Source organism: Lathamus discolor, chromosome 23, assembly GCF_037157495.1.
Source record: "Lathamus discolor isolate bLatDis1 chromosome 23, bLatDis1.hap1, whole genome shotgun sequence".
NCBI lineage: Eukaryota > Metazoa > Chordata > Aves > Psittaciformes > Psittacidae > Lathamus > Lathamus discolor.
The window spans coordinates 2,282,302-2,294,935 of record NC_088906.1 but is presented as its reverse complement, the minus strand read 5'-3'; the positions used below and the strand labels follow the sequence as shown (position 1 = coordinate 2,294,935).

General features: G+C 54.5%; 2 protein-coding genes across 3 annotated transcripts in view; both read right to left on the bottom strand.

Moving 5' to 3' along the window:
• Positions 1 to 9,637, bottom strand: part of LOC136003834 (cyclic AMP-dependent transcription factor ATF-7) — a 66,466-nt gene extending 56,829 nt beyond the window's left edge. The window contains exon 1 of one of the 2 annotated variants that reach the window (XM_065659807.1): positions 9,530 to 9,637. The gene's annotated coding sequence lies outside the window, so the exon portion shown is untranslated. Of the gene's footprint in view, positions 1 to 8,080; positions 8,394 to 9,529 lie in introns of those variants that run through there. The other variant, XM_065659808.1, reaches the window with a different exon arrangement.
• Positions 9,638 to 10,084: 447 nt separating this feature from the next.
• Positions 10,085 to 12,388, bottom strand: LOC136003835 (ATP synthase F(0) complex subunit C3, mitochondrial-like). The gene is made up of 5 exons (XM_065659811.1): positions 12,290 to 12,388; positions 11,257 to 11,332; positions 10,712 to 10,789; positions 10,405 to 10,565; positions 10,085 to 10,318 (listed from the first exon to the last, which is right to left on the bottom strand). Exons 2-5 carry the CDS (start codon positions 11,293 to 11,295, stop codon positions 10,204 to 10,206), a joined length of 393 nt encoding a protein of 130 aa, XP_065515883.1. The 5' UTR covers positions 11,296 to 11,332; positions 12,290 to 12,388; the 3' UTR covers positions 10,085 to 10,203.
• Positions 12,389 to 12,634: the final 246 nt, after the last annotated feature.

Sequence of the window (12,634 nt, the reverse complement as noted above, 5' to 3'; positions counted from 1 at the left end):
GGCCAGAAAAGCTTTTCCCCTGGAGTGAGAGCAACAACCCCCCTTGCCTAAGAGCTCCAGCCAGCAGAAGGCTTCTCCCAGCCCAGCTCCCACCAGTCCTCCCAACCACACGACTTCCACTGTTTATAAGCCTCTTATAAACAGTAAGGAGCTGACTGTTACCATAACAAAAAATGCCATGAGGAGGATAAAAACCATCATAGAAGCTCCATTGTCCGAGAGCCTCCTCGCGCTGGCCAGCCTCCAGATCAGATCTGGCCTCCTGCTTGGACTTCAGAGCAAGGTGTTGAAGAGTCTCATGTCATCTCAGCACAGCTGGGCCCCAGCTGAGCCACGGGACTGCCTCTACATCACAGGCAGCACAGAAAGAAGGAAAATGGAATCACAGAATGGTTTGGGTTGGAAAGGATCTTGAGATCATCCAGTTCCAACCCCCTGCCATGGAGAGGGATGATCATAGACCATGTCACTCAAGGCTCTACCCAACCTGGCCTTGAACACTGCCAGGGATGGAGCATTCACCACTTCTCTGGGCACCCTGTGCCAGCACCTCAGCACCCTCACAGTAAAGAACTTCTTCTTTATATCTAACCTGAGACATCTGCGCAGAACAGAAGAAAGAACAAGCAAGACCAAGCACAAGTAGCTTCAACAATGCAGAACCATCTTCAGAAGCTCCTTCTGCTCAGGGACATTGACCTGAGGGACACTATTCAGGTGCCTTGTGAGCACTTCATGGGGTTTTAGGGTGGGAGAAGGCCAGATCTCATTGCCCTACCGGTACACATCCTCCTGCTCCTCCTTTCATAGCCAGATTCCTGAGAGAGAAGTAGCTGCTGCTCTCCAAATACCTCCTTCAAGTTACCTGTGCCAAACACCACCGAAGCAGCCGTAGCTTGGCAAAACATGCTTTAACACAGGCAAGGTTTCTCCTTAGGTGCCAAGTATCAGATTTCTGCTAGGAAAAGGCATCCATCCAAAAGGTTGTGAAGCCTTTGATGCACATGAGACACAATCCAACATAAACCAGCAAGTCAGCAACTTCCCCAGGCAAGAAGATGGAGAAAGACCATCTCTAAATCATCACCCAATCCCTCATATGCCGAAGTTCTTCCTCTCTTAGCTTCTGGGAAGGAAAGATGGGCTCTACAGATGTCTCTAAGGTATTTACACTAAGGGACAAGGTGAGACCAACCTGCAAGACCCTGACAGAGACAGAATAGCACTTAGATGGAGCAGCCCCAAGCAAAAAGCTTTTTTCTCCTCTTTTAACCCACAACCAACCAAACCCTTGCAGCCCACAGAGGCTCCAAGCAGAGATCACTGGGTAGGAAATGCTTCCAGAACTGTTTCCAGCAGGTTTGAGTCTGCAGCACAACACAGAGCAAAGAGACACTCCAAGACACACGCAGGCAGCCTCTGGATCTTGGCACTACAGCTCTTGGGTCACTCTTTCATTAGTGGTGATACATCTTCAGCTCTGTGCTTCTTCACAGCGGGGCCAACATATTGCAAGAGAGCTGCTACAGGAGAGAGGAATAATTCAAGTTTAAGGAAGGAAGGAAAAGCCTAAGAGACTCACTGCCTCTTCCTGAGGAGAGATAATGAGAGCCATGACAAGCCATAGAGAATGCACTATTTTAGCTCAGAAATGCCCTAGAAACCAGAGCCCCATTGCCTGGAATCATTCAGCCTCTTCAGAGCCCTTGTTCCAATGAAAGCGAGGGGTAAAAACTTGCTGAAAACAGAAGAACCCAAGTCAAGCTTAGGCATATTTTCCCCACAATGGGGTGTGAGGGGAAGAGCAAAGTCAAGGCTGTGTAGAGTTCAGCACAGAAGAGACTCTTCTGTAAGCGACTACCTATGGATAAAGCTCTTACCAATGAATTAAAGTAACCAAAATAGCACCAGAGGGAGAGGAGCCAGTAAGACCTGAAGCTCCTGTACGTGTGCATGCCCATAAAGTAGAAATATTTTGTCCCACCTTGTTATTATTTACATCCTATTTGGCCATTTCTATTTATTTAGCATTCCAAGGCACACACGTTTTACGGTGTCATTACTTGATATGTGAGCCCTAAAATCAGAAGGGAGCAAGAAATATTCCAAATCTAAGCAATGTCTAGAAATGTGGGACATTATTGTGAGTTGTTTAACTCAAGCTGCATTCCGCCTTGGAATGATTGTGGTTTAGCACTGAACACAGCAATGATTTCCTGGATAACTGACATAATTCAACCTGAAATCTCGCACAGATGAAGGATACAGCAGCCTAAAGGTGGATCATACACACAGGCACTCTGTGTGCATTGAAAAGATGGAGCTTTCCCAAAAGCAAAGGAAAAGAAAGCAATGTGGGGTAGAAATGTGAAGAACATCCACATGAATGGGGCTTGGCCCAACTTGGACTAGTGGACGGTATCCCTGCCCATGGCAGGGGGTTGGAACTGGATGAGCTTTAAGGTCCCTTCCAACACAAACCAGTCTGGGATTCCATGAAAACATACTTACTCACTAAAGCTCTGCCAACACGCACAGGCTCATGCTCCAAAAGCCTCAAACAATCACATTTTGTCATGTTCACTGTGCACGTGGCTGGGTCAGAGCGTGGATTTGGATGAGTAACGCTTACTTTTATATAAACTCTCCAGGTTTGTAGCAGTGTCTCTGCCATGTAGAAACTTCTAATCCCATTGAGGTTATAGATAAACTTCCTCAGCCCTGTTTCTATACAGTAAATCTTCCCTGTGCTGGGGGATGCTCTACTCTGCTTTCAGTTTTCAGGAGCCAACAGTTAATTCCTTGAGCCCTGGCACCCAGGTGCTGTCAGCCCTGGTGACAACGTGCCTTTGGTTCTCATCTCCTCATCCAGCTCGGCTTTATCAACACTTCGAACACAGAAGTAAAGGCACTATTCCTACCACTTAAAGAGCAGAAGGAGCTGGGGCTGCCAGAGCCTCCCTTCAGATCCCACTGCAATGAGAACAGCAAAAGGTAAAGGAAAACTCCACATTTCACTGCAGGATTCAATTGGCAAAGCTTTCCCTCCCTGCACACAACCTCCTTCAACTTCTGCAGCTGCAGTTCAACCTCCCTTTCAGAGCTCTGAAGGATTTTCCAGCATCTTCAGCCCTGGACACGACCAGAAACAGGTCTATTTTAAACACTGCCTGCTTTAAATGATGGCAAGCATTAACTGCTTCGTGAGCTGAACATTTGTTCCCTTCCTCATAGCACACTCAGCACCAACAAGGGCTTTTTGGCACAAAACCCCAAAAGCTGGGTTCTCCTCCAAGCCTGCTTTACTCACTTTGGAAACAGTTAAAGGGCATAAGACAGCTCGGTACAGTCACTTTAACAGGTAGAAATACACTCCTCTGGGCATTGCTTATTCCCTGCCAAGTGCATTTAGCCAAGTCTTTAATACACTGAAGTCTGAAAAACTGCTTTTAATGATTATTCTTATTATTTTACACAGTAACAATGGCATCCAGAGCAAGATCTCTACCGACCAGGGCCGAAAACATTCCTAAAGCACACAAAAAGCTGTGCAAGAGCTCTGCTAACAGCAGCACATCCCCAAAGGGCAGGGAAAAGGGAACTCTGCAGCTTTATTCTCTCTGGAACTCCAGGCACAGAATCCCAGAGTGGTCTGGGTTGGAAGGGGCCTTAAAGCAGGGACACCTTCCACTAGAGCAGCTTGCTCCAAGCCCTGTCCAACCTGGCTTTGAACACTGCCAGGGATGGAGCAGCCACAGCTTCTCGGGGAACCCTGTGGCACTGCCCCACAACCAACTTGTATTTCATCCTTAAGGAGTTGAAACATCCTTTCCCTATGGGAGAATGGGAAGGAAATGTCTTTGCAGAGCTCCTCTTGCAGTGGATTTTCAGTGGCTGGGGCTCACAAAGAGAGCTCAGAGCTCTGCAGAGCAGCAGTGGGTAGCACGGCCCGTTGCTGGCAGAGGAGCTTTGTTTATTCATGAACCAGCTTGCAAAGGCTGGCACCGCATCTCTACCGCTGCTTTCTTCCCTCACACCAGGGTGGGACATGGGAGCAGCATTCCAGACTGCTGCAGGCTCCCCATGCGAAAGCTCCTGCAAGAGCAGCAATCGATTCCAATCCCCATGCTGCTCCCCAGGAGCCAAGTCATGGAATGCTTTGGGTTCCAAAGGACCTTAAGCTCATCCAGCTCCAACCCCCTGCCACAGGCAGGGACACCTTCCACTAGAGCAGGCTGCTCTGAGCCCCATCCAACCTGGCCTTGAACACTGCCAGGGATGGGGCAGCCACAGCTTCTCTGGGCACCCTGTGCTAGCGCCTCAGCACCCTCACAGGGAAGAATTTCTTATCTCCAACCGGAACTTCCCTTGTTTCAGTGTGAACCCATCACCCCTTTTCCTATCGCTCCAGTCCTTCATGCAGGTCCCTCTCCACCATCGTTGTAGCCCCCTTCAGACACTGGAAGCTGCTCTGAGGTGTAAAATGCATTGCTTTCAGCAAGGAACTTCGATACGTGGCTGCTGTTGCCCGGGAGCTCAGATCTGTGCTTGTCCCAGTATGGCCCAGCAGCTCCTGCTCACCTACAGCAGCAAAAGGGTGATGTGGAGGTAGGGAAATCCACCCCAGCCAACTTGGCCTCTCACTGGCAAAGAACTTAAGAGGGAAGAGGTGCAAGCCAGAAAAATCCCACTCTGCTAAAGCATTAACCTGCATTAAAATCCGGTTCCTCCTGGGTGAAACCGCACTGTGCTGGAGCTGGTTTAGGCGCTGAATTCATCACGTTTCAAAAGCAAATGTCAAACAAAGCCCTACAAAGGCTACTGAAGGCCTGACTTGTGCAGCAGCACGTGCCCCACCAGGTGTGTGTGGGGAAGAAAAAGGCAAGAAGCCTCTTGGAAGATTGTGAAATTGAACTGCAGAGAAGGAATTAAGCCAAACTCCCACGAGCCAAGACTAATTGCAGCAAAACACGCCGTAAATACCAGCTCTGAGGAGGGAGAACAAACCCGAGTGCGTGAACATTAACCACTGGCTTGGAGAGGAACCTCTGTGGACACCAGCACCTCCAAGGGCTGTAAATAAGGAAATCCTGGTGTCCTTCAGCATTGCTGTGCTCCATAGGTCCTGCAGCTTATCCACCTGTGTGTGCACGGCTTGGAGGAGGGCTGAGGACATGGAGATAGCCTCAGGCTCCTGTCCCAGTGCTTCTGCTGACAGAATTAAGGCCACATGCTGGTTAAATCCTGACTTTTTGGATTCAAAGAAGCAGAGACGGAGCAGAATCAAAAGATTTGCTAAACACTATGAAGACAGGCTGAGAGCTGGGGGTGTTCAGCCTGGAGAAGGCTCCTTAAGGGGAGACCTTAGAGCAGCTCCAGTGTCTAAGGGGGCTATAAGAAACCTGGAGAGGGGCTTTGGACAAGGGTCTAAAGGGACAGGACAAGGAGAATGGCTTTAACCTGCCAGAGGGGAGACTGAGATGAGCTTTTAGGCAGAAGTTCTTCCTTATGAGGGTGGTGGGACACTGGAATAGGCTGAATGGAGAAGCTGTGGCTGCCCCATCCCTGGCAGTGCTCAAGGCCAGGTTGGACACAGGGGCTTGGAGTAACCTGCTCTAGTGGGACGCGTTCATGCCCATGGCAGGGGGTTGAAACTGGATGAGCTTTAAGCTCCCTTCAACACAAACCAGTCTGGGATTCTGTGACTTCAAGCGGAACTCACCAGGAATTCCTATGTAGGAATTCATCAGCCAGACAGAAAGATGTGACAGTTATTGTGATGCAAAGGCTGATTAAACCCTCAGGTTTACATTCCAAAGGAAGCCAGGCTACAAATGTGCTTTTGTTTCAGTCTTTATAGGCAGCTTCCTACACACCTCTGCACAAAACAAAGGCCTTTTCCAGCTCCCCAGGGAAACCCAGCCCCTGGCTTACATCCTTGCTCAGCCTACACAGCGTTCGCCCTCTGTATTACAACTTCCTTGAAACCAAAACCGAGAAACTAGATTAAAAGGTGGGGGGAAATATTTAATGAAGTTCCAGGAAGCAACAGGTCCCCAGGTCTATCTTCTCCCAACACTTCCTCTCAAAACGCCTCGTAGTTGGCTGCTAAATGAGGGAAGAGCAATCCTGGGGATCTGGCCTCAATTCTTGGTGCTGGGAATGTTGAAGAAAGAAGGGAAAGTCAAAAAAGGCCCTAAGAAGGGGATAAGATAAGGATAAAAAAACCCAAACAGAATGTGAGAAAGCCCCACACATGATGCAGCAGAATGTGAGTCCAGAACCAAACCCATCCCAGAGATCCTCTGCTACCACATGCTACAAACCCCAGAACGATGAGGCTGCCACAACTGAGCCTTTTACTAAACCAGTTTAAAATGGTTCCATTATTAAGAGGCAGCAGCTGGTTCCGGGTAAGGATGTGCCAGTTCCTCCTGGCTGCCTCACTACATGAAACCAGCCCAAAGAGCACAGAAGGAGGATCTGGTTTCTTCCTCCCAACCATCACCCATCCACTTCCTCTCTCAAACTTCCCTATCTTTCCAAACGGGAGAGGGGAATCTTCTGCCAGCCCAATGCCACATCCAAAAACTCCCTTTGAGAACAGCGCTTCCAAGTTAGGCCAGACTAGGAACCAGCAACCACCTTAAAATGAGTAACACCACTCACAACATAGCAAGGTGGGCTCAGCAAGGCTCAAGAGCAAGTTCGTTTTCACCTGACACCTCCATAAATCACAAAGAGAGGGAAAGAAATCAGAGCACAAAATACACACGGTGGGAACTGCCGGAGAAAAGTGGGAACTAAGGAACCTTGGGCAACAGAAATGGAAGCAATAAACAGAGATTAATGTTAGAAGTCCCCCTCAACAGGGAAGAGTTAAGCTACAGCAAAAGACAAATGGCAAGTGGGAGGTTGAATGTGTTCACCAAGTTTGTGTAAAGCTTTTCCTCCTCCTAATCCGAGCAGACGGAGAGCAGGGAGGGGAAGTCCTGCTGCAAAGCACAGCCAGCTCCAAGCTCTTGGGTATCAGAAGGATATTGGCAAATTGGAAGGCATTCAGGAAAATCCAGTGAAGCAGCTGGAGGGATTGATTTACAAGGAAAGATTAAAATAACTGGAGGCCTGGCTTGGCTAAGCAGTAACTGAGGTGGCCATGATGATGTTTTACAGTTAGTTGACAGGCAAGTACCAAAAAGCAGAGGAAGTGTTGAACGTCCCACACTTAGGTAGAACCAAAGCACTGGCAGGTATCTAAGGCAACTCATGGCGGCATTCAAGCTCTCAAAGCAGTGAGGTCTATCGGGTACTAAAATAGCCTCCCACTTCTCACTTCCCAAGCAGCTTCTAGGAGCAGAAAGAACACACTGAGAGAAGCCCAGGAATCCCTACAAGCCTCCCAAGCTGATTCCCAACACACTGCTTCCTCCCTGACCCCACACCTTTGCTGTTAGTTTTTAACACCAAGAGCAAACAAGAAGCCCAGCCCACAGAGGGACTGTAGTTGGCAACAGTCACAACCCCACTCCTGTCACCAAAGGTGAACATGATCTCTTACTTTAAGGAAATGAGGAGTAAGGATGTTAACCCTCCTTGCTTTCCAAACGGGAATCTGGCTGCTCAATCCACCTCCCACAAGCTTCTCCTCCACATTCAAACAGCGAAGTTATTCTTAGGCTCTGCTGAGAAAACCCCCAATCCAAAAGCATCCAACAAAGCTCGTGGTTGAGAACTGCTGCATTCCTCTCCAGAACCAACTCCGCTTTAGGCATCACTGTTTTAAAAGCAGTTTGCAAAGAACCAGCCAAGTCCTTCAGACCACTCCAGGTGGAAGAAAGTTCCTGCCCCATAAGCACAAGTGAGGCAAAATAAACTGGGAAGCCCAATGAAGCGTTAGGGACACTTTCCTGTCGTACTTTTCAATGCTAACCTGAAATGTTGGCTTTAGAGGGACCTGAGCCGGGGAAAAAGTGATAACTTCAGAAGGAAAGGTAATGATGGGGCTCAGTAAAGAGGCAGCAAATAGGCAAAGCAGAGCAGAACAAGGAGGTTTTGTTGTCACACACACTTCAGCACACACCTGAACCAGCTGATCTCTTTGCCTTAGCTGAGGGACTCCAAACCAGCACTTCTGGCAGTAGGCACAACCCAGCTTTGAGCTGTGATCCAGCTGCACTCACAGAGCTGGAGCTACCGAGAGGCAGATTTCACTGTGCCAGCAGCAGGTGAGCAAATGCATGGTGAAACCTCATCACTCCAGCAAGCTCTGAGAAGTCTGAGTTCTCCAAGTACCCCAGTAACCATTGATTTGCACTAGGAAAGCAACTACTTCATACTCCGATTCCTGCTGTTTGCATCTTACTGAACAGTACCACAGGAGTCAGTGACCTGCTGAGAGTCCCCCACCCCAACACCCTGCAGACCCACAGCCAGGCCCCAGCCTACACCTTACAACCTCTCTACACCCTGTCTACACCCCCACCTCACCCTACAACCTCTCTACACCCTGTCTACACCCCCACCTCACCCTACAACCTCTCTACACCCTGTCTACACCCCCAGCTCACCCTACAACCTCTCTACAGCTGCTTGCCACTGGGAGCCCGCACACATAGGCCTGGATCCTCCCCCACCTGCCCCAAAAGAGTCACTGAACCCAAACCCCTCCTCACCCAGGAGGGCAGAGCCCAATTAAAGGGGTCTCCCCTGCTCCTCAGGGGGTCCCCAACAGGATCCACCCCAAGGCTCCTCTAACCCTTAGGTCTCCATATCTATCACCCCTTCAGGACACCCCACGTCTCTTCCGGGTCCCCCAGGACCTGCACACCGAGGGGTGTCCCATTACCTGCAACCTCCAGAGCCCCCCCTCAGTTCTCTCTCATCTTCCAGAGCTCTCTCACCCCTCAAGTCCCTCCCCATCCACAGACCCCCAATACCTCTGCAGGGTTCACCCCCAGAATTCCATACAAGACCCCCCCCCCCCCCAGTCAATGCCCCCCTTATTTGCACCCCTCCAGCCCTCTCATATCCCCCGGCACTGCCCCCCAAGCCCCCCACCACAGAGACCCCCGCCAGCCCCCTTCCCTCCTGCCCCCCCCCACTCCAGACACCCCATATCCCGCTGATCCCCCCACACCTCCACCCCCAGCCCCGGAAACCCCCCCATTTTCCGCATTCTCCCCCCCGCCCCGGGGCCTCCGGTTCCCCCCCTCCGGCACCGCCCGGGCCCCTCGCTGCCTCCAGCAGCCCCTCCCACTAGGGGCGGGGCTTGCCCCATCGCGGCGCCCCCTCAGCCGCTATTGGCTGCGGCGCTCCTCACTCCAGGCCTGGCAGCGAGCCGATTGGCTGGAGGGAGCTGTCAATCAACGAAGGGGAAGGGCAAGGCAGAGCTGCCGCCTCACCAAAACTCGGGGAGAGTTGTGGGGGGGAAGGGCCGCCCGCGGCTCCTCCACCGGCCCCCGGGAGTTCCACTGCCGCCGCCATCCCCGTCCCGGGGCGGCCCCACCGAGCCCGGTGCCCCGCCGGTTACCTGAGGTGAGCGCCGGGCCGGGCCGCGCCGCCGCCGGGGCCTCGCGCTGCCTGCCTCTTCGCGCTGGGGCCCCCCCCCTTCCTCACCGCCCCTCCCCACAGAGCGAGACTCTCGCGAGACCAGAGGGGAGGTGACAGTGCCGGACCAATAAGGGGGGCTCGGGGGCGGAGCCTCGATGCAAATGGGGCGGGGCTTCACCACTAAGGGGCGGGGCTAACCACGCCTCCGACAGACGGGACCCGCCTTGCAGCGGGCACAGCGAGCCGGGGACACCCCGGCACCGGGGCACCCCGGAACCCAGGGCCCGGGTGAGGTGTCCCCCAGCGGGTGGTGCCCCTGGGCAGGGACGAGGGGAGGTGACAGCCCAGGTCGCGGTCCCAGCAGCTCCCCACTGTCCCTGAGGGTCAATGATGTCCCTGTCCCCTTGGGGTTCAGGGTGGCTGCAGGCACTTTGTGTGCCCTCCGGGAACACTGCCACCTCCCCACAGCGTGGTCTGCCCATGCCAACCATGGCCAAGTGACACAGGAGAAGCCAAAGAGACACGAGGAGCTGGGTCCCGTTATCAAACCGTCTTTATTCCCCTCCCACCTGCTGCAAGGCCAGGGTCGGGGGTCTCCCCTGCCAGGGCACCGGGCACAGCAGGGCTCTGCCACTGTCACCGTCACCATCTCCATCACATGGCAAAGAGGATAAGGAAGGCCACCATGAGGCAGAAGAGCCCCATGGCCTCGGAGAGGGCGAAGCCCAAGATGGCATAAGAGAAGAGCTGCTGTTTGAGCGAGGGGTTCCTGTGGGGAGAGGAGGAGGAGAGGCAGGTCAGCAAAGCACACCCAGCCCTGAGCCCCCCATTCACACCCCGGTTCCCCACCCTGACCTGGCATAGCCAATGATGAGGCTGCCAAAGACGGTGCCGATGCCAGCGCCGGAACCGGCCACCCCCACCGTGGCAGCGCCGGCACCGATGAACTTGGCGGCCGTGTCGATGTCCCGGTGGGCTGCGCTCGTCTGGATGGCCCGGTGGGTGCCCGCCGGTGCCTGGGGATGTGACAGGAAGGTGGGCAAGTGGGTGGCGAGGATTAACCTCACCCCAGCCTCAATTTCCACCCCACACCCCTCCCAAGGCTGGTGCTCAGCACCCCTGTGGCTCCCCACTGTCCCCCAGTCCAAGCTGACCACATTACCTGCTCCGTCCGGGCCTCAGGGCTGCTCAGCACAGAGGCAGAGAGGGGCTGGCACAGCACCCGTGGGCTCCTCCTCACCTGCAAGGCACATTCACCATCAGACTGGGGTGGGACGTCCCACCCCATCCTCCTCAGCACCCAAGAGTCCTCTGAGGCCACTGCTGTCACCTCTGCTGTCCTCCCCCCAAATATGCTCAGCCCCATGAGCCAGCAGCACCCAGATGGGAGAGCCTGAACTGGTGCCCACCACCACAAGGATGCTCCACAGCAGGTGTATGGGTCCTGTGTGCCACTGGGGCCAGCACCCAAAGGTGCTTAACTCCCAGCACCGCATCCACGTCCACGTGGGTAATTAGTAACCCTGGAGTGATGACAAATGGTCTTTAACCAGAGCGCTGCTCCATTCACCTTCCAGGGTGGCCCTAAACCAGCAAGAAGTGTCCCCACACCTTACCTCCTGTCCCTAAGGGGGTCACACATCACACATACCCCCCTCTCCCCCCACCTAAAGAAGGGAGAGTGAAGGAGGGTTTGTCACTACTCACTAGTGCAGGAGTGCAGAGGAACTTTGCACAGGCGTACATGGTGAGGGACGGAGGGACACGTGCGTGGAGGGGACGGCTGGAAGAGACACAGACATGGGGTGTGAGGAGCTGCTGTACATGGGACCTGGCCTCATGGGTGCTGGCACAGGCAGGGGACATGGGGACATAGGGGACATGAGCCATGCAGGGCAGGACATGCCTTGGTCACTCAAGTGACAGCTCCTGGGGCTCAGCGCCACCACTTTGGGGGACAGGAATTTGGGGTTCAGGGTTGGGGGGGGGGTTCACCTGTCCTGGGGGGGCACCAGAAGGCCCCTGGTCCCCATCTGAGGCAGAGAATGGTGCAGCCTGAGGCACCCACGGGGTAGGGGAGGGGGGGATGGCCTGGGGACCCCCAGCCCTTGCAGGGCACATGGGGGCTGGAGAAGACAGAGCATGGGGGGGGGGGGGGGGCACCCCAAAAGGTAGAGTGAGGGGATGGTCCCCCAAACCAGGGGGGAGCTTAAAGCAGGGGGCGGCCATCCCAAATGAGGGGGCAACCCAAAACAGGGGGTGTCCACCCCAAAACAGGGGGTGTCCACCCCAAAACAGGGGGCTGTCAACCCAAAACGAGGGAGGAGGACTAAAACAGGGGGTTCTCACACCAAAACGGGGGGGACGACACTCCAGAAGAGAAGATCACCCCAAAACAAGGGGTTATTACCCCAAAATAGCGGCTAGTCGCCCAAAATGGGGGGGTGTGCACCCTAAAATAGGGCCGGGTCACCCCAAAAGGGGGAGCATCCATTCCAAAGCAGGGGTGGGCACCCCAAAACAGGCCCGCCCCTGCTCGGGGCGCTCCCCGCAAGGCAGTGTGCGAGGGGATGCCCCAGCCCCAACCAGACCCCCATTGGGGGGGGGGTGGCGCGGCCCTGTCCCCCCCCCAAGGCCCGGGGATGGGGGGGGGGGGTCCCTATCCCCGTGCCCACCCGCGGGTCCCCTCTCCCCGTGTCCCCACCGAGGGGCTCCCCCCGGGCCCGGCCGCGGCCCTCACCTGGCGCACCGGCGGCGGGCAGGTCGCGGAGGCAGCGAGTGCGCAAGCGCGACCGGAAAAGCAGCCCGGAAGTATCACTGAGAAGCCGCTCGCAGCGTAGTTCGCCACGCCGCGCCGCCTGTCGGATGGGAGGTGGAGGAGCCGCGGGCGGTGCGCCCTCTGCTGGGAGGCGGGGGGATAGCGCCAAAGGGGGGGGGGGGGGGGGGGGCATGCACTGCGCCCTCTGGCGGCCAAGAGGGGCGCTGCGGGCTCTATTGGAGGGGCACGTGTGTGCATGTATGTACGTACGTGTGCATGTATGTACGTACGTGTGCATGTATGTACGTATGTGCGCATGTATGTACG

Coding starts and splice junctions, on each gene's coding strand:
- LOC136003835 (XM_065659811.1), bottom strand. CDS start 11,295: ATGTACGCCTGTGCAAAGTTCCTCTGCACTCCTGCACTA. Junction 10,566..10,711: donor CTGAGGCCCGGACGGAGCAG/GTAATGTGGTCA, acceptor TCACATCCCCAG/GCACCGGCGGGCACCCACCG. Junction 10,319..10,404: donor CTCATCATTGGCTATGCCAG/GTCAGGGTGGGG, acceptor CTCTCCCCACAG/GAACCCCTCGCTCAAACAGC.